We start from the raw sequence: 21,029 nt of genomic DNA on the forward strand, positions 1-21,029 counted from the left end.
AATAAATCAATGTCGAAGAACTTGACTGGTCTGCACAGAACCCTGACCTCAACCCCATCGAACACCTTTGGGATGAATTGGAACGCCGACTGCGAGCCAGGTCTAATCGCCCAACATCGTTGCCCGATCTCACTAATGCGCTTGTGGCTGAATGGAAGCAAGTCCCCGCAGTAAAGTTCCAACTCCATTTTATTGCCCATGTATTTGGAATGAGATTGTTTGACGAGGACATGTCCACATACTGACAAATACACTACATGACCAAAATGTATGAATGTTTTTGAGTCCTCCCTTGACGACTCTTATTAGCTTGATAGTTCTTGTCCTATAGATTTTCTGGTCTTAAATTGTTTCTTGGAATAATGATAGCTAAAGCTCCCTGTTGTGGAATGACATGCTAGTGATAAAGCTAACTGGTCCTGCTACATAGCAACAGGTCTACTTGTTGTAGCTAGCTAGCTACATTACTAAGGTTGCTGCGTTATAACGTGCATTCGGGAAGTATTCAGACCCCTTGACTCTTTCCACATTTTGTTACGTTACAGTGTTGTTCTAAAAATGGATTGAGTAGTTTTTTCCCACACAAATCTACACTCAATACACTTTAATGACAAAGCGAAAAAAGGTTTTTAGAAATGTTTTATTAAAAAAAACCGATATCTTGTTTACATAAGTATTCAGACCCTTTGCTATTGTTAGCAGATTATGTTATTCTTCAACAACTCAGACCCCAAAGCAAATCAGGGGGAGCAAATATATTTATTCAAAGAAAACAAATCATAGTTGTTATGCCTGGAAGTAGATGGCAGATGTTCATTCTTCCCTGTCCTCAATGGTTTCTCCTCTGAACAAAGAGACAGGATGTAGTTTATAACCCAACCCTAGCCTGTGGTTGTTCAATTAGAATTCCTTGCAGTAAAATTGGACCAATGCCCAAATAACAAGTATCCCATTTCAGGCTCAATGTATAGGCGATTCGGACCATTGAGAACTTGCCACATGTAGCTATGAGTCCTGGACTGATTCCTCCCGTGTCCCTGACCCATTAATCTTCAGTTCCCCATTACAAAAAAACAACTATTTCCAATGATCATTAATTCCCTCTTGACCTTTTAGTCCTCTGCGTTGTGTATTTATCTTACAATATTCTTACACTCCCCTTAGACCATTTTAAAAATAAATATACTTAAAATGTATTTTTAGAAAACAATAGAAAACATGAAAAAATAGACAGTATAAAAAAACATTAGCAGTGAGCATAAAATCATTCACATTAAACACCTTGCATTTCTATAAAACACAAAGGCCATATTTTACTTGCTGTTGCAGTAAGAAATATATTTCACACAAAGTTATAGAACATAGGTATTAACAGGTGTAATGATGATGACCCTTATGATTCCTACCACATTCTGTATTAGGAGGAAACTCACCAAAAAAAGAATAGTCTGCAAGACAATAATATTCAATCGTCCTATTGGCAAGGTAATCATTCAGAGTCCTTTTAAGTATGATCAGCTGTTCCACACCCGGTATCAGCCCCACATAGATAACTATTAGAGATTATGTTATGACAGTCTGTCAGTAGTGAGGAATTATTCTTCCGTTCCACTGGTTGATAAGGACGTCTCTAATGAACACTTCACCGGTGATCTTGTATCGTTTCATGTACAGGCCTTGGGTGAAGGGGTATTGCTGCTAATTCAGACGGTAGATTCTCATAACCTGTAATGAAGAAGAACAAAACAAGTGAAAGTATCATGTCCTGGTTTCAAGAGAAATTGATATTTCACATAGATTTCCCTAAGTAAACACGTTCCAATTTTCAGGAAAAAGTTGGACATTTCACCTAGATATCCCTAATATGATGACTGCGGTGTACAACATAGAAGCCTATCAGGTTCTGATCATCTTACTATGCTTCTTCACCTGAGATTGGCCCCCGATTGCTAATCAATCAGTTCTTTATTCTCCAGGCTCCGCTTTGTCATCGAAATGGACAACCTTGCAATGAGTGACATGTATCCATCGTGATTTTCCCTGGACTTTCACTGCTGACCTCGTTATGAGTAGAATTTTATAAGGACCTTACCATTTTGGCCTTAATGTGTCTGTTACATATTTTTTTTAAACCGTCACCCACTGTCCTGGTACTACGTCATGCCCCCCCTTGGGAGTTATTCCCCACGCCTCTTTTACTTGTCTGTCTGCTTCCCCTACTGCATTAGAAAGTTGTATGCAATAGTTACGCATTGTCACTCAAAGTGTACGTCTGCCTTTTTCAAATCTAAGGTGACTGGTCGACCTGTGATGACCTCAAACGGACTCAACCCTGTGGTTTTATGTGTTGCCCTTTGTCGTGTCTTTAGTATCATTAAATGTGAAGACTGTTATTTTATCAAATCAATTATCTGTGTAATTGTTATTGTGATTTAAACTAATCATGTGAACGTTAATCAACTAGGAAGTCAGGGCAACACCATTTTTTAAAGTCTCTATTTCCTGAACTGACTATTCAGATATTTTCATATCTTATCAATTAGTCTTCCATTAATGATTATTAATTGTTACCTTCCGTCAGTCTCATCTGAACGTCGTAAAATTCTTGGTTATCTGCACAAACCCTAGTTTCCATAATGAACCAGCAATATACAAATTGACTTAGTAAATAAATAATTAACTAAATAATCACAGAAATGCATATCAAACAAACAGTAGATATTGGTTACTAACAATGATAGAAAAGACCCTAGTGGGCTAAGCCGATATGACGGCTTAGTAGACAAAAGGAAAGGGGTGGGACTGAGAGAGCAGGAAAGACAAATGAATTCACTACACACAGTCTATAATTATATTAATTGAAATGCTAATACTTTGCACATGAACGGCCGCTCATTCGAGAATAATTGCTGTGTGTGTATATAATATATTATTTCGCCCGTATGTCGTTGTTGTCTTCTCTTTTGGAATCCTCAATCGTCCTGTAGGGTTCATCAAATGTTGCAATTTGCCACGACAGCCTCAGCCTCTTTCCGCACACCAGGATTCCACCATTTGCCCACAAAATGATCAACTGCCTTGTCCACACCAATGTATCCCAAAGAGTGGCTCTGTGTCACCAAGTAGGGTAAGAGTGCCTTTTGGCGCTACACATCTCAGGTTGTATTTCCACACACCTTCTTGATTGAGTTTGCACCCTGCAGCCATCCATTTTCACACTTCATATTTTGGTGCACTGCTTTGCGTGTCCTTAATGTGTTGCAATGTATCCAAGGTGTATTTCCTAATCAGTTTAGGGGACCGAGGTATTCTCTTGGCAGCCACCTTGGCAGCTCTGTCAGCCAAGTCATTACCTTTATTCTCATCTGTAAAGATCTTTCCATGTGCTTTCATTTTTTTAAATTGCAACTTGTCCGAGTAACTGGAGAGCATTCAGTAGAACCATCACCTCTGGTCCATTCTTCAAAGGAGCTCCCAGTGATGTCATGAATCCTCTGTTTTTCCACATTCTTCCAAAATCATGGGTAACGCCAAAAGCATACCTTGAGTCTGTGTAGATTTTTTACATTTACATTTACGTCATTTAGCAGACGCTCTTATCCAGAGCGACTTACAAATTGGTGCATTCACCTTAAGATATCCAGTGGAACAACCACTTTACAATAGTACATCTAAATATTAGCAGTTTTTCCTTCCACCTGTTTGCATGCTTCTGTCAAAGCCACCAATTCCGCCACCTGTGCTGATGTTCCTGCAGGTAACGTGCCTGTCACTATCACATTGCCCATTGTAGTGACTGCCCGGCCTGCCTTCCTCACACCCCCCTCCACAATGCTTGAACCATCTGTGTAAAAGATAAACTCTGGGTTTTCTAACAGATTACTTTTAGTAAACCAATCAGAGAGCTGATCCAAAACCAACTCACAACAGTCGTGTTCAAGTAATGTGGGATCTGGAGGAAACATCAGATTAGCTGGATTACATGGTGTGCCACATTGTGTGATGATGTTAGGAGCCTCCAACACAGTCGATCACTTGTTCCAACGAGCAGCTGTGACCTGTGCAGCTCGATTCCATTGTCAAAAGAATATGTACAGCATGCGGACACTTGATGGTAAAATGTTGGTCGAGAACAAGCGATGCCACCATCGACACAGCAACGTAAGTAGCCTGCATAGCTCAGACAGGGACCCCATCCCAACGCCACATCATCCAGTTTCTTCGAATAGTAGCCTACAGGTTTCTGGCAATCGCCATGGTCTTGTCAGCACTGAGGTCATGTATCCATTTTTTTTTCAGCCACAAAGAGGGTGAAAGGCTGGCCTGAGTCCGGAATGGCCAAAGCCGGCACTGATGTCAGAGCTAGTTTAAGCTTGCCAAAAACCTCTTTCTGTTCTTCTGTGAAGGCTATAGAGTCGGGACGGTTGAGCTAACATAGGCTAATGCGATTAGCATGAGGTTGTATGTAACAATAACATTTTCAAGGACATAGACATATCTGATATTGGCAGAAAGCTTGAATTCTTGTTAATCTAACTGCACTGTCCAATTTACAGTAGCTATTACAGTGAAATAATACCATGCTATTGTTTGAGGAGAGTGCACTGTTATGAACTTAAGTTATTAATAAACCAATTAGGCACATTTGGGCAGTCTTGATTTAATTATTTTTACAGAAATGCAATGGTTCATTGGATCAGTCTAAAACTTTGCACATACACTGCTGCCATCTAGTGGCCAAAATCTAAACTGCGCCTGGGCTGGAATAATACATTATGGCCTTTCACCTGCATTTCAAAGATGGTTATCTTTTACCAGATCTAATGTGTTATATTCTCCTACATTCATTTCACATTTCCAAACTTCAAAGTGTTCCCTTTCAAATGGTATCAAGAATATGCATATCCTTGCTTCAAAGTCCTAAGCTACAGGCAGTTACATTTGGGTAGGTCATTTTAGGGGAAAATTGGGAAAAAAGGGCCCGATCCTTAAGAGTTAAGGGGTTTTGCAATTTTGGCGAAGGGGTCCACCCAGCATCTGTTGTAGTTGCACAAACCCAGGAAGGAGCAAAGTTCTTGAATAGTAGGGGGCTCCTTGGCAGCTTGTATGGCAGCAGTACGACATTGTCATCTCTCTTTTTCCCTGTAAAACCAGTTGACCGAGGTAGATAACCTGTGATTGCATGTGTTGGGCCTTATCAGGGCTAGCTTTATGGCCTTTGGCATGCAAGTGATTTTAGATCCTTGGCATGTATTTCCTCATCTTCTGACGCTAACAATATATCATCAACATATTGTATGACAACAGATGACATCGGAGGAATGCCTGATGGTAAATTGAGTAACTATTATGAAGGCCCATAGGAATCCTAGTCCACTGGTACTGTTGACCATCCACAGAAAAAGCAAGCCATGGACGGACCTCTGGATGTAAGGGTGCCGACCAGAACCCATTAGCCATATCAATGACTGTCACCTGCTCACTCTGTGTTCTCAATGGGGAAAGAATGGTTGAGGTGTCAGCCACCAGTGGAGTGAGCTTGGAGATGGCTTCATTTGCATTCCTGTAGTCCAGTGTCACTCGCCAGTAACTACCTGATTTTTTTTCATTGGGCTATTGGAGGCAGAATGTGTCTTTTCAACTATACCCATGTCCCATAGATCTCTAACCAAAAAAAAGATAGTAGCGGCCATAGCTTCCTTGATAATGGGATATTGTTTTGTGCAAGGTGGGGCAACATCTGTCAAGCACACTGGTTCCATATCCAAAGTTCCACATTCATTTTTTTTGTAGTCCAAATAGGATGGTTCTGAACTGTAGATCCCTGCACTTGTCTAATTTGCCACGTCACCTTCCCTTCAGAAACGTTCAGTGTAGAGTCAAGTTGCATAATAACCAATAGACATTGATAAATCAAATCAAATTTTATTGGTCACATACACATGGTTAGCAGATGTTAATGCGAGTGTTGCGAAATGCTTGGGCTTCTAGTTCCGACCATGCAGTAATATCTAACAATTTCACAACAACTACCTTATACACACAAGTGTAAAGGAATGAATAAGAATATGTACATATAAATATATGGATGAGCGATGGCCGAACGGCATAGGCAAGATGCAGTAGATGGTATAGAGTACAGTATATACATATGAGATGAGTAATGTATGTAAACGTTATATAATGTGGCATTGTTTAAAGTGACTAGTGATACATTTATTACATCCAATTTTGAATTATTAAGTGGCTAGAGATTTGAGTCAGTATGTTGGCAGCAGCCACTCAATGTTAGTGATGGCTGTTTAACAGTCTGATGGCCTAGAAGCTCAGTCTCTCGGTCCCAGCTTTGATGCACCGGTACTGACCTCGCCTTCTGGACGATAGCGGGGTGAACAGGCAGTGGCTCGAGTGGTTGTTGTCCTTGATGATCTTTTTGGCCTTCCTGTGACATCGGGTGGTGTAGGTGTCCTGGAGGGCAGGTAGTTTGCCCCCGGTGATGCGTTGTGCAGACCTCACTACCCTCTGGAGAGCCTTATGGTTGTGGGCGGAGCAGTTGCCCGACAGGATGCTCTTGATTGCACATCTGTAAAAGTTTGAGTGTTTTAGGTGATAAGCCAGATTTCTTCTGCCTCCTGAATGGTTTGGTCTGCTTAGTATATGTGTCTCCCCCCCCCCACTCCTGTTGCTCTCATCTTCTTGCCCGTGTACTGAGGACATACATGTTTTGCAATAGAGTGACATCAGCACCGTATCTACAAAAAATTCTACTGCAATGTTGTTAACCATGTTCACATATTCCATCCGATTTCATATGTACACCAGCTGAGATGGGATGTAAGAAGGGGTCTGTTGGTTTACCTCCACGGCATCCAGCAAGCTCTGCTGCTTAGCCGGAGAAAGCTTCTTACATTTGACTCAGCATTGTGTCGTTGGGGCTGTTGTCCTGTTTCCATTTTCCCCTAGATGGACCCTGCTTCTCCTGGCCATTCCTAATAAGAACACGTTTTCTTTTCTGACATTCTCCTTGCCAGTGACCAGAAATCCTGCAATAATGACATACACCAGGTTTCTCTTCTGCTGAACGGGTAACGTTGTTGGTTTTACTTGGAATCTGCACAACTCTGATAACGGCTGGTTTATTATGTTGATTGATGTCTCTGTCCAGTCGTGACAGCCTGTCAATGATGTCGCTGTAGTTTTGTCTCGCCCAGTCAGTAGTTATGGAACAAAAGTTTTGCGCAAATCATTGTGTATGGCTTGCATCAACTGATGTGTGATTGCACTCAACTCCTCCAGAAATGGGGCATCTTCATCTTCCATGCCGAGTAACCCACTGTGTCTAACCACCTCTGCTCTGAACCTTTCTTCAAATTCAACAAACGGCTCTTTCGGTTTTTGGGCACATTTGGTTATCTCTCCCCAATTGGTGGTTGCATTGGTCAGACCCATAAGGAAAACATGTATGGCTCTCCATCCATCGGCCACATCTTGCTCTTCACCACCCACAGCTCTATAAACCTTTTCTTCCAGTATGCCATGTTCATGGTTGTTCAAAACAAAGGCAAACAACTAACTCATCATAAGGATTTAGATTGTAGAGTTTCTGATATCACTTCAAATGGTCCCATGTCTTCATACCCACATCTCGTGGATGCTTCAAAGTCTTTGACCATTCATCCAACTGTTTTGGAGATGCTGATTTGTGTCTGATTACGGTCACCGGGGGTTTGTCTTTACTCCCTTTTAAAAGCCTGTGTTCTGGTTGGCCTAAGACATTGTTTGTCACCGCTGTCAGAATCTGTTGACTCAAAGCCAGGCAGTGCTGACCAGATGCTTGAAACCTGATCTGCTTTGCGAAACTCAGCCTGAGGGTAGATTGAGGGAACAAAGGACCCACAGGTGGGGGCCAGGTTTGCCTTTATCACCCTTGCCTCCTGTAATTGTTGAATTTCGCCTTTAAGGTTTTTATCTGTTCACCAAGAGCCCTCAAACTCTCTTTATTTCTCTGCAATGTCCTATGATGTTTATCAAGACAGCATTTCTCATCTCGTTTTCTTACTTTGGCTAATACAGTTAAAGATCATCGTGTCTTTTTTAATGAGTTAGATTTTTTTATGTATATTTCCCCAAGCTTTAGTATATCAGACAAATTACATCTTTCAACAATGACAGAATAATTATTTTATCTCCGAGTGTTCTTACACTATGAGACTCAAAATTGAGCTCCGGTGCATCCTGTTTCCATTGATCATCCTTGAAATGTTTCTACAACTTGATTGGAGTCCACCTGTGGTAAATTCAATTGATTGGACATGATTTGGAAAGGCACACAACTGTCTATATAAGGTCCCTCAGTTGACAGTGCATGTCAGAGCAAAATACAGAATTTTCTGTAGAGCTCCGAGACGACATGATTGTGTTGAGGCACAGATCTGGGGAACGGTACCAAAAAATGTCTGCAGCATTGAAGGTCCCCAAGAACACAATGGTCTCCATCATTCATAAATGGAAGAAGTTTGGAACCACCAAGACTCTTCCTAGAGCTGGCCGCCCGGCCAAACTGGGCAATCGGGGGAGAAGGGCCTTGGTCAGGGAGGTGACCAAGAACCTGGTGGTCACTGTGACAGAGCTTCAGAGTTACTCTGTTGAGATGGAACCTTCCAGAAGGACAACCATCATTGCAGCACTCCACCAATCAGGCCTTTATGGTAGAGCGGCTAGACAGAAGGCGCTCTTCAGTAAAAGGCACATGCCAGCCTGCTTAGAGTTCACCTAAAGACTCTCAGACCATGAGAAACAAGATTCTCTGGTCTGAGGAATCCAAGATTGAATTATTTGGCATGAATGCCAAGCGCCACGTCGGAGGGAAACCTGGCACAATCCCTACGGTGAAGCTTGGTGGTGGCAGCAGCATCATGTTGTGGGGATGTTTTTCAGTGGCAGGGTCTGGGAGAGGATCATGGCAAAGATGAACGGATCAAAGTACAGAGAGATCCTTGAAGAAAACCTGTTCCAAAGTGCTCAGGACCTCAGATACACAGCCAAGACAATGCAGAAGTGGCTTTGGGACAAGTCTCTGAATGTCCTTGAGTGGCCCAGCCAGAGTCTGGAATTGAACCCGATCAAACATCTCTGGAGAGACCTGAAAATAGCTGTGCAGTGACACTCCCCATCCAACCTGACAGAGCTTGAGAGGATCTGCAGAGAAGCATGGGAGAAACTCCCCAAATACAGGTGTGCCAAGCTTGTAGATTCATACCCAAGAACACTCAAGGTTGTAATCGCTGCCAAAGGTGCTTCAACAAAGTACTGAGTAAAGGGTCTGAATACTTATGTAAATGTCTTTTTTTTATATATATAAGTTAGTAAATATTTCTAAACCTGGTTTTGCTTTGTCATTATGGGATATTGTGTGTAGATTTGAGGGTGGGGGGGAACAATTTTAATATATTTTAGAATAAGGCTGTAATGTAACAAAATGTGTAAAAAGTCTAGGGGTCTGAATACTTTCTGAATGCACTGTAAGTAAAGTTGGGAGTTATTTTACAGTCTGCATTGTTGGTTTCAATTTTCTATAACTAATACTTTACCCATGTCATCAGCTGTGTTTTGTACCTTCGATACGGAGAACGTGAGTGGCACACGTGCTCAGCAGAGAGGGTACCTGGATAGTACACAAGTTTTGATTGGTTTGCTGTTTAGTATTTGGTAGCATTTGCATGTCCGGCTAGCAAACATGAGGTAAGTATTTGGAGAGAATAATTGACTTTGCTAACAAATGGAAATGACCAAACAGTCAGCATTTGAGCTAGCCACACTGTTTTTTCACAAAAACATTTTACACAAACACAGTCCTTACAAAGTTATGTCCTGAATGCAATATTCAGACATTCACCGAAATAATGATAGCATAACGCATTCATCCAAACCGGGAAATGTTACATTAGTCCTTGCGCTAACTGAGGAAATATTGATGTAACACGGGGTCATATTTAGACAACTCTTAGCTGACAGAAACCACAATATGAATATGAATTATCTAATAGCAATTACTATTTATAATTCGTCACATCACGGGTGAGCTCATTGATCCAAATAATTGAGTAAAACACTTTGTAGAAATCGAAAGAAATCCGACGATGGGTAGTTTGTGCGCGCCGTTGGTTTTTTGTGTCAACCAAAGATGGAGACAAAATAAGTTTGGTCTGTTTGCAATATGCATGTCGGAGGGGGTATGTCGTCTACGATTGTTCACTTCCGGAAGTTTACCCGAAAGATGAGTGAACCATTCCTTCACCTCATTATAAAATATTTGGTCTGACAGACGTTTACGTGACACCCAGAATGCATTGTGTAATGTCAACAAACATGGCACCACACATAGCTGGCAAATAGCTTAGCATTAGCTCATTATAATCAGTAAAACCTTCAAAAAAGTATTTTACACACATCATAGGTGTCCATTACAATCTATGCAATAATCGGAATGCATTATTTGTCACCAGTACTTGAAAACGTGAATAAAACTGTAAATACATACATCATGCTGCAGTAGAAACGACAACATGATATATACAGAAAATAATACATTTACTTTGATAGGAACGCATACATGTCCAAAGTTATTATTTGTAAGGAAAACAATTAGTAAGGCAATGTGAGCGCCAGCCAGAAAATGTGTCAATTCGTGCAAGACTGCAAATGTCTGCATACTTGATCTGCGGAAACATTGGTGAAGTGCGGGGGAAGAGAGAAGAGAGAAGTTTGTCTGGCTCAGTAAAGCCTCAGACATAAATTGCCCGCAGTGCTGAAATGGGCTACTTCTATGTGAATTAATGAGCAGGTGGAACACACTTCAATTCAAACTGTTGTTAGAAAATAAAGCTTTTTAGAGAGTAATTTGAAATTAACAAGTTGTAACAGTCTATAGATAATTAGCAGGCAGCGCATGTTAACTGTCCTGTTGCGTAACAATCACATTTTGGAAGTGAGTGGATTCTGACATCACGTGCAGAAAACAACTCACGCTGGGGGCGATCATTAGAGATATTTGGAACTCACATGTGAAATGGTTAACTTGATCACCTGGTGTGCGCTGCACAACAGTGAGTGACTCTTAAGGCTCCGGTCTTGTCGTTGTGTGCTTGTAAACGAACAACCATTTGACTGGGGACTACCGGTTATCTTCATAGTGTAAAATACAGTGATTGGTGAAATGAACGTGATCTGCTTTATCTCCTAACATATTGCACAAGTTGACTGCAGGTTTTTACTTAAAGTAGCGACAAATATTCAAATGTTTTTAAAAACTTTAAAGAAATAGTTTTAACTGTATTGAAAAATGATCCCGTGGCTATTTATAATACTCCGGTATACCCACCAAGCCTATTGGGAGGAAGTTTAAGCTCTCATAGCACAATAAAAGGCTACATCCCGCGGACCGCTTATTACTTTCCTTGTTTCATAAATCTTATATGTGGATGCAGAATCCTTTCCAATTATGGCACAACACAGCAAAACCAATTCAATGACATTCTGTTTATTGGAGATGTGGGAATCCTTCATGATACACAAGGCAGAGGTGCTCTTTCATACGGACCATGGAAACTAATGAAACTGAGGCTCTGCTGTCTGTTGATGAAGGGGTGTCTCAGTTTAATCTAGTTAAAAGGTTTGACTCATTACCTCACCTGGCTTTCTCTTCTGGGCAGATGGGCAGACTGCTATCATTTTGCCGTGATACAATGAGAAGATGCTTCAAACATCGTATTAGAATGGAGATGGCACTGAGTATTGCATTCCTCGTTTTCTCTACGGCTTTCATTTTGCTGTGGTAACAGCATCCGTTGACCAGTAAAAAGGCCAATTTATTTACAAGTACCTCATAGGCAAGTCCCCCCTCTACCTCAGCTCACTCCATCTCCACTACCAATAGCAACCTGTGCTCTGGTAGATATATCACACTGGTCATTCCCAAAGCCCGCACTTCCTTTGGCCGTCATTGATTCCAGTTTTCTGCCGCCAATGACTGGAATGAGCTGCAAAAGACCCTCAAACTTGACACATTCATCCCACCAGACTCCTTCAAAAACATATTACCTGAGCTGGGCAATTCCACTTTAACAGAGACTCAATTTTAAAGTGAAAAATCTGTCAACAAAAACCATTGATTGCAAAGTTCAACAAACCATTACTCGATGCACAAGGACTACTTTTAACAATTTGCACTGAACATTGTACAAAAACACATTTTACTCAGAGTGAATATGTAAAGTTTGGTAAAAGAATGATGGTAAAATCTCAGTTTGTGACCATGTTTACCAATAACTCTTAAATATCTACTCCGAATTAATGGTCAAAGATGTCTGCAGAAAGAATGGTGTGTCAGCTATGAAATGACACCTTAGAAAATATCTATTTTGGTTATTGAACTAGATTAAGTGAAGTGGAATAACACCTGGTAACAGAATGACATCATGGGTCCCTAATCTGTACAGAAATTGATAATTTGTGAATGTCATTCTCCATGGTTATACAGTTGAAGTCCAAAGTTTACATACACCTTAGCCAAATACATTTAAACTCAGTTTTTCACAATTCCTGACATTTAATCCTAGTAAAAATTCCCCGTCTTAGGTTAGTTAGGATCACCACTTTATTTTTAGCATGTGAAATGTCACAATAGTAGTAGAGAATTATTTATTTCAGCTTTTAGCTAGCTAACATTAAGCTATAACTAGCAATGCAAAGGGCTTTCGGAGATACGAATAATATTACTACACAGATCGTACACGTAACGCTAGTTAGCGAGCCATTAAGCTAATGTTCGCTAGCTAACAGTATGCTTTAATTTGTAAAGAAAAATACTTTCTGACTAAATTTGAAACGTGTAATATCTGAAAATGTAGTTACTCTTACCTGTATACATGGATGAAAGGTTCACGGCAGCGTGTCTTTTCCATTTGGTTTGTAGCTAGCTACAGCTTGTTTGGCCCATTTGTTGTGTCAAGTCACTCCGGGTTCACACTGACCATCACAACTTTTTCCCACTGAGCTTTGTCAAGGACAACATCCCATTATGACAAATCAAAAATAGTTTTTTTTAGAAAGGTTAACCCTCACCCCAGTCTGAGGTCCTGAGTGCTCTGGAGCAGGTTTTCATGAAGGATCTCTCTGTGGTTTGCTCTGTTCATCTTTGCCTCGATCCTGACTAGTCTCCCAGTCCCTGCCACTAAAAGATATCCCCACAGCTTGATGCTGCCACCACCATGCTTCACCGTAGGGATGGTGCCAGGTTTCCTCCAGACGTGACACTTGGCATTCAGGCCAAAGAGTTCAATCTTGGTTTCATCAGACCAGAGAATCTTGTTTCTCATGGTCTGAGAGTCTTTAGGTGCCTTTTGGCAATCTACAAGTGGGCTGTCATGTGCGTTTTACTGAGGAGTGGCTTCCGTGTGGCTACTCTACCATAAAGGCCTGATTGGTGGAGTGCTGCATAGATGGTTGTCCTTCTGGAAGGTTCTCCCATCTCCACAGAGGAACTCTGGAGCTCTGTCAGAGTGACCATCGGGTTCTTGGACACCTGCCTGACCAAGGCCCTTATCCCCCGATTGCTCAGTTTGGCCAAGCGGCCAGCTCTAGGAAAGTCTTGGTGGTTCCAAACGTATTCCATTTAAGAATGATTGAGGCCACTGTGTTCTTGGGGACCTTCAATGCTGCAGACGTTGTTGTTGTACCCTTCCCCAGATCTGTTCCTTCAACACAATCCTGTCTCGGAGCTCTACGGACAATTCCTTCGACCTCATGGCTTGGTTTTGAATTGACTTGACCACAGATGGGACTCCTAAGTTGTAGAAACATCTCAAGGTTGATCAATGGAAACCGAATGCACCTGAGCTCAACTTTGAGTCTCAGCAAAGGGTCTGAATACTTATCTAAATAAGGTATTTCAGTTTTTATAAATTTGCCAAAAAAATCTGAAAACCTGTTTTTGCATTGTCATTGTGGGGTATTGTCTGATGAAGTAAATGTATTTAATATATTTTAGAATAAGGCTGTAACGTAGCAAAATGTGGAAAAAGTCAAGGGATCTGAATACCTTCCCGAATGCACTAGTGTTTATTTTTTTTGTGGTATTGTGTGTTGTCCTGTTTGCTGTTGCAATGTTATGCCATTTGGCCAGGTCGTTATTCCAAACGAGAATTGGTTATCAATTTACTTACCTGGTTAAATAAAGGTGAAATAAATAAAACATTTATGAAATATCATAAGGCTAATGGTTAGAGCGTTGGGCCAGTAACTGAAAGGTTGCTGGATCGAATCCCCGAGCTGACAAGGTAAAAATCTGTCTTTCTGCCCCTGAGCAAGGCAGTTAACCCACTGTTCCCCTGGCGCTGAAGACATGGATGTCGATTATGTCAGCCCCCTGCATGCACCTCTCTGTTTCAGAGGGGTTGGGTTAAATGCGGAAGACACATTTCAGTTGAATGCATTCTGTTGTACAACTGACTTGGTATCCCCCTTTCCCTAATGCTAGAGTTTTATGTAGCCTACATCAGGCCTCTGCTAAACCTTGGGAAATGTTTTAATGAATTCTACTTGTGAATTCTAAAACTGTTTCCCTTGAGGTAAACAGTGTGTACTAGACTAACTTCTTTCCCCTCTGACTGTGGCCTTGAAAGCCTTCCAACCTCATACTTATCACACACAGACTACTAATGTCCAGTAATGCGTCAGGCTGTCAGGTAAATGTATCTGGCATGAGCCAGCAACGGATTTCCACCTTCTGTTTTTATAATCACGCGTCATTCGAGTCTGTCATTGTAAACATTGAAGCAGATTTCTGATTAGGCAGAGTGTGCCTGCTTTCCATTCAGTTATTCAGGGAATATTTTTGGCTAAGCTCTCAATGGTTATTAAGGCTTCATTACATTTTGTTCTACTATACTTGGTCAACCGTTTTCTCATCTGGCATGGAATTGGATTGTTTGTTCACAATATCACAGGTAGAGATACTGTGTCTCTGAAACTCTACACTGCCAAAATATTTGGAGCTGTTGAATCTACCACTGAGCCCTCCCACACCCCCCTTTGGGACTGCTACCTTGCATCCAAGACAGACTGGCCTATTTTTCAACTCGCTCTGTTTCCCTCCAAGCTATGGAGCAGTGGTGGAACACTAGAGAGCTATGCACTCTTTTGTGGGTGATTTATCATGTGGGAGGGAGTAGTAAGCCCATCAGGCTCCACAAATGTGCCTTTTTGTTTTCAGGCACACATACTATGTAGGGTAAAACATGGTATAGCCTCAAATTACACAAACATTCAATATTTGTTGTACAATATTATTTCCATACTTGTGATTATGTTGACATTGTGCAGGTTTCAGTTAACTATGAAAATAAAGGATGGCACAGTGTATCTAGGCTAGCAATCAGATCTGAATATTAGCCTTTGCTTTTCTCGGTTTGTCCTCTTTCAGACATCCCAAGGGTGATTGACTGTGCCACCGTTCTGACTAACACTGCTCTCATACATAGAGCAATTCTATATGGATGTGTTATGTGAGTGCTGTACTCTGATTTAATACCAAGGCATTTGGTATTGGTATCTAGGCGAAGGAAGGAGCCCTAGCCTTAATTCCAAGCGTTTTCTGTGCACGCTTGGCTGTGTGGATGAGTCATCCGTTACAGGAAGTGCACAGCGAGTGTGATTCACACTCTCTGTAATGCAATACCAGAGTGCTGATGTTTATTTCGCCCCAGAGTTACGGATAAGTTGTCGGTATGACAGTCCAGGCGGCGAAAACCGAGCACTCCACAGTCCAGTAGACACAAAGGGCTATCGAGTGTTTCAGCCCCTGGGCAGCCCATTGTCACCCTTACTCTCCCACTCTTTCAGCAAGGGAATTCATAATGTCTTTTTGGCCCAAGGTTTCTGATGGTTATGAGAGATATGAGACAAATTTGACCATTCATATGACAGTATCGCAAGTATCCTGTTGAAATTAGACAATGGAAAATATAAAAATCGAATACTATGCCCTCCAAATCCACTCACCTACAAATGGCTGTGGTAGACAGAAAACTAATAAAGAATGCACAGTCCCCCCTGTATATTACCATCTTGTTGCCACTGGTGATCTCATCATAAGGTATTGGCCCGTGGAGGGCTTGATTAAAAAAGGGGGATGGGATGGGAGGAGGTAGATCGTCACCACGGCGAAGTGCCTGTCTAAGTATGAGTAAGCCCTATAGCGGTATTCAGAGTGACATCAGAGCCTGAAACGATGGCATCCATTATGATTTTGTGACCATTCACTCAGCATATAGCCTAATACAGCTACCACTACAGTATTACTAAAACACTACAGTACTTCAAATAGGGTGCAAATTTGCATACAGATCCACGTGTACACCGCCCTATCCCACCTGGCTCAGGGCCCTGGGTCTGAATTCCCTGTGCAACTGGGTCCTAGACTTCCTGGCGGGCCGACCCCAGGGGGTGAGGGTAGGCAGCAACACCTCCGCCATGCTTATCCCCAACAAGGGGGCCCCACAGGGGGGTGTGCTCAGGTCCGGCCTGCACTCCCTGTTCACCTATGACTGCATGGCTACGCACAACTCCAACTCAATCATCACGTTTGCTGACGACCCGACAGTGGTAGACCTAATTAACAACAACGACGATACAGCCTACAGGGAGGAGGTTAGAGCCCTGGCGGAGACCGAAGAGGGAGCACACCCTTATGCACATCGATGGGCCACAGTGGAGAGGGTCAAAAGCTTTAAGTTCCTTGGCGTACACATCACTGAGGACCTGAAATGGTCCCACCCCACCGACACGGTGGTAAAGAAGAAGCAACAGCGGTCTGTTCACTCTGTAACCATCTAGCAGACAGAGATGGTGCATCAGAGCCGGAACTGAGAAACCGCTTCTATTGTATTTTTGCATTTACATTTTGATCATATAACAGACACTCTGGTCCAGAGCGACTTACAGGAGCAATTAGGGTTAAGTGCCTTGCTCAAGGGCACATCGACATATTTTTCTCCTAGTCGGCTCAGGGATTCGAACCAGCGACCTTTCGGTTACTGGCTCAACGCTCTTAAAGAGCAGGAAGCATGAGTTTTTCTCACCAGTGTAACGATAGTGTGGTCAAAGACTTGAGTTGTAGTACCATCTGATTACCTAGAAGTACAAACATAGTTATGTTTTTTTGGTTATTACATATTTATTGACTTCCGGATAACGTCTAAACTACTCACAATGCACTATTTCTTGACGTTATATGGAGGATCTACTCTGCTACCGAGTTCATATTCTGTGCTACCGAGCTCACTCAAGCTGGCTTACATTAGCTACATCCCATGCTATACACTGACTTTGTGGCTGTGCTTTCTAGGGGGAACCCGTTAGCACGGCATGCTCTGATGCTTTCTTACCATTGGGCTCAAAACTAAAGAGAAAATCATACCTGCTTGCTCTCTATGTAGTACCTCGTCTGTTCTCCTTTTGATTTGTCAACTTTTCTGCATGTTCTCTGAAGTAGGCTATGAGAGATTTCTAACTTTTTCCAACTTTCCTTAGTGCTAGCGCGCTAGCTGACTGCCATCTGGAATCTATCTATTTTGTATTTTGGCCCGGTGAAGCGCCCGCCTCGCCTTAGCTTTGGTAGCTAACTCAGCCTGCACCCTTATTTTTTTTATCCGTTTTAAAAGCACCAACCATCAATATACACGTTTCTGATCACTTTTCTTTTAATCTGTAGTTATGTTTTAGTTGTGTTCTATCTGGTCTCTAGTAGTTGGGCTCTAGCTTGCTGACCATAACTGAGGTGGATGGCTAGGCTAATAGCTAACGTTAGCTGGCTGGCTAGCTTGCTGGCTAAGATAATTGTGTGTACAAAACATTCAGGACTACTGCTCTTTCCATGACAGACTGACCAGGTGAAAGCTATGATCCCTTATTGATGTTGCTTGTTAAATCCACTTCAATCAGTGTAGATGAAGGGGAGGAGACGGGTTAAACAAGGATTTTTAAGCTTTGAGACAATTGAGACCTGGATTCTGTATGTGTGCCATTCAGCGGTTTCCCGTGTGTATCAAGAATGGTCCACCACCCAAAGGACATCTAGCCAACTTGACACAACTGTTGAAATCATTGGAGTAAACATGGGCCAGCATCTCTGTGGAACGCTTTCGACACCTTGAAGAGTTCATTCACCTACAAATTGAGGCTGTTCTGAGGACAAATCAATGTTATGAAGGTGTCCTTAATGTTTTGTACACTCAGTGTAGCTAACATTCTTTGATAACTGGTTAGATGGCATTATGTATTTCCAAAACTTTGGGTTACTTTAATGTAGCTGTAAACTAGGTGTTGATAGCAACTGGCTGACTCATTCCGTGCTAATGTAACGTTAGAAGGCTGGCTAGTGTTAGCAGCTTAGTTGGCTAGCAACTTTGCAATTTGGTTTGTAACAATACATTCATAAAGTATTGGCTTGTAATTTGGCTGAAAATAAATTGAAACCAGTTGTCATGAGTGCAAAAGATTTGGTTTAATTTGAAGTTATACATTTGAAGTTATTTCTGTTGGAGTTTACATTATAGGGAATAGGCTGGCTTGCCGGGTCCTCCATATTACATCACACCTCGGGGAAAAACATTTTTCGACATGACTTTCACTAGCCGGCTACCTACCTGGTACTCAGCCCTGCACCTCGAAACTAATGCCTCATGTATATAGACTCATTGAATGCTGGTCACCTCATATTCTGTTTATATAATATTTTCTCGACATCGAACATCCTAATATCCCTACTTCTGTACATAGCATTTTCTTTTCCAAATGCTATACTGTCTATACACACCACATGGATTTTCACACATGCTCACTCTTATATATCTACATTGGATTGTTGTATCTTGTTTTAGTTTATTTATTTTTTTATTGAATTTGCGAGACATTCTATTTCACTGTTGGAGCTAGTAACATAAGTATTTCCCTGCACCTGCTATAACGCCAACAAGTCTGTACACCGACCAGTGAACTTTGATTTGACATTATTGGGTACTATGCAAAAGTTGTGGAACGCCTGTGAGTCCTCACGAAACCCAGACAAAAACTGACCATAATTTGGGGAAATTTCACTTAATGTATTCCATAGAATAGTCCTTTGGAGGGATTGTTGACATATATTTTCAATTTTTATGTAAAAGCATAATTGAGAAATAATTACTCAGAGTTGGCATATTTTGGACATCTGGATGTGTTTCTCCATTAAGACTCCATGTTTCATCTGTAAATGCTACAAAGTAAAAATTGGTGTCATATGAAGCTTTACAGCTTGCTCTGTAATATTAGTAGTATTTTGATTTTAAAAAAATTATATTAATTTATGAATATTGAAAAATATAAACATCGATATAAAAAATAATACAAATGTTTGAAATATATTGTTGAACATAATATACTCTACGGACATATCAAAGTTCCAGAGTGGGATCTCTGATAGTTTTAAAGTTATGGCCCATTTTATATGGATAAATTGGCATAGTAGGCAATGTAACCAACCACAGCCCTCCTTTGCACATCCTGCAAATCACCAGCAGAGGGCAACTATTTTGAATCCATTTTCACATTCACTCTGTTGGTAATCCTTACAAATTGGATCATAACTCTAAAAGGAGCAGAGATCCCACTCTGGAACTTTGATATGCCTATAGAATATATTTAACAATATATTTAAAAAAATCTACATCTTAAATGTTGTATTTTATTATATTCATAAATTAGTTATTATAAAAGTTATTGAAGTTTAAAATATTACTGTTTAATCTGTAGGTGCTACAAAGTAAACATCAAGCTGTAAAGCTTCCTATGACACCAAACCAATTTACTTTGTAGCACCTAGAGATTAAACACCATGGAGTTTTAAAGGAGGTCCGGGTAAGGCCAAAATGCAATAAATATCCCAACTTTGAGTAATTATTTCCCAATTATGCTATTAGATACAAATGTCCAAAATATGTCAACAATCCTTCCAAAGGACTATTCATTCTATGGATTACATTTTGTGAAAATCCCCAAAATCATAATTTTTTTCTGGGTTTCATGAGGGATCACTCCTGTCTTGTGTGGGATATTTTTAGGAATATTCTTCTCAATAAGATCAATACTCCTTTTGTTATGTAGGATAGAAATATATTCCCAAAAGTTTTTGTAGTCAATTTGATCGTGTTACTTTTGACTTGTTTTACAGGTTGGAATATATGGGACAGTGTCTGCTCTTATCCGTTATCAACTCTGGGATGATGTCATGCTGACGGATCCTGCAACTATGAGTTCTAAGGTCGCAGCAGCTGCAGTTAGTGTCAGCCAGAACTCACGTCATCATATCATGACCAGATCCATCCAGATTTGTCCAATAGCAGATTCTGTAAACTGAAAGTGAAACATCTGTGAGAGAAGTAGCTTGGGCAACTCTACTTCAAGTTCCCTCAGACCACTCATCCCAATGTCCCCAGGTCCCCCCACCACTACCATGGCCTCCTCACAAAAACATTGATGAAAATGGGGTTTTAAACATGTCGACAATAAATAGGATGGGGACGAAGGGCCTCAAAAGTCTGGTTCCTCAGTGAACCTGTCCACGGAAGAGGCAGGCGACGGTGGGATTGGCAGTTGGCAGTTCCATCAGCGAAGCTGTTGTAGCTCATCCTCTCTTGGTTGGTCAGTTTACTCCTGAGAGACCCCAGGATGACGCACACTAGTCTGAGCTCTCTGACAAACTTGTGATATCTCACATCGCAAGGGTGTAGTTGTGTGGACCTAAGGAGTGGACAATGAACAGAACAAAGAAGGAGGGGCTGTGTGCTGAGGGGAAGCTGCCCCTGGCTGAAGTCCCTATAGGTTGGCAGCGCCGAATCACCCACAGCGGGGTTGTCTACATAAGGTAAGACCTGCTCTACCTCTATTTAAACTAGCCTGTGGTCTCTCGTCTCCCCAATCGGAAGTTAGGGTAA

General features: G+C 41.4%; 1 protein-coding gene across 2 annotated transcripts in view; it reads left to right on the top strand.

Moving 5' to 3' along the window:
- LOC106586325 (methyl-CpG-binding domain protein 5) overlaps window positions 1-21,029 on the top strand; it is a 53,300-nt gene that overhangs the window by 15,681 nt on the left and 16,590 nt on the right. For both annotated transcript variants that reach the window (XM_014173499.2, XM_014173500.2), the window contains exon 2: window positions 20,267-20,959. In XM_014173499.2, coding sequence (XP_014028974.2) covers window positions 20,850-20,959 — 110 coding nt within the window. In that variant the 5' untranslated portion in view covers window positions 20,267-20,849. The remainder of the gene's footprint in view (window positions 1-20,266; window positions 20,960-21,029) is intronic.

This window comes from Salmo salar, chromosome ssa25 (genome assembly GCF_905237065.1).
Source record: "Salmo salar chromosome ssa25, Ssal_v3.1, whole genome shotgun sequence".
Taxonomy (NCBI): Eukaryota; Metazoa; Chordata; class Actinopteri; order Salmoniformes; family Salmonidae; genus Salmo; species Salmo salar.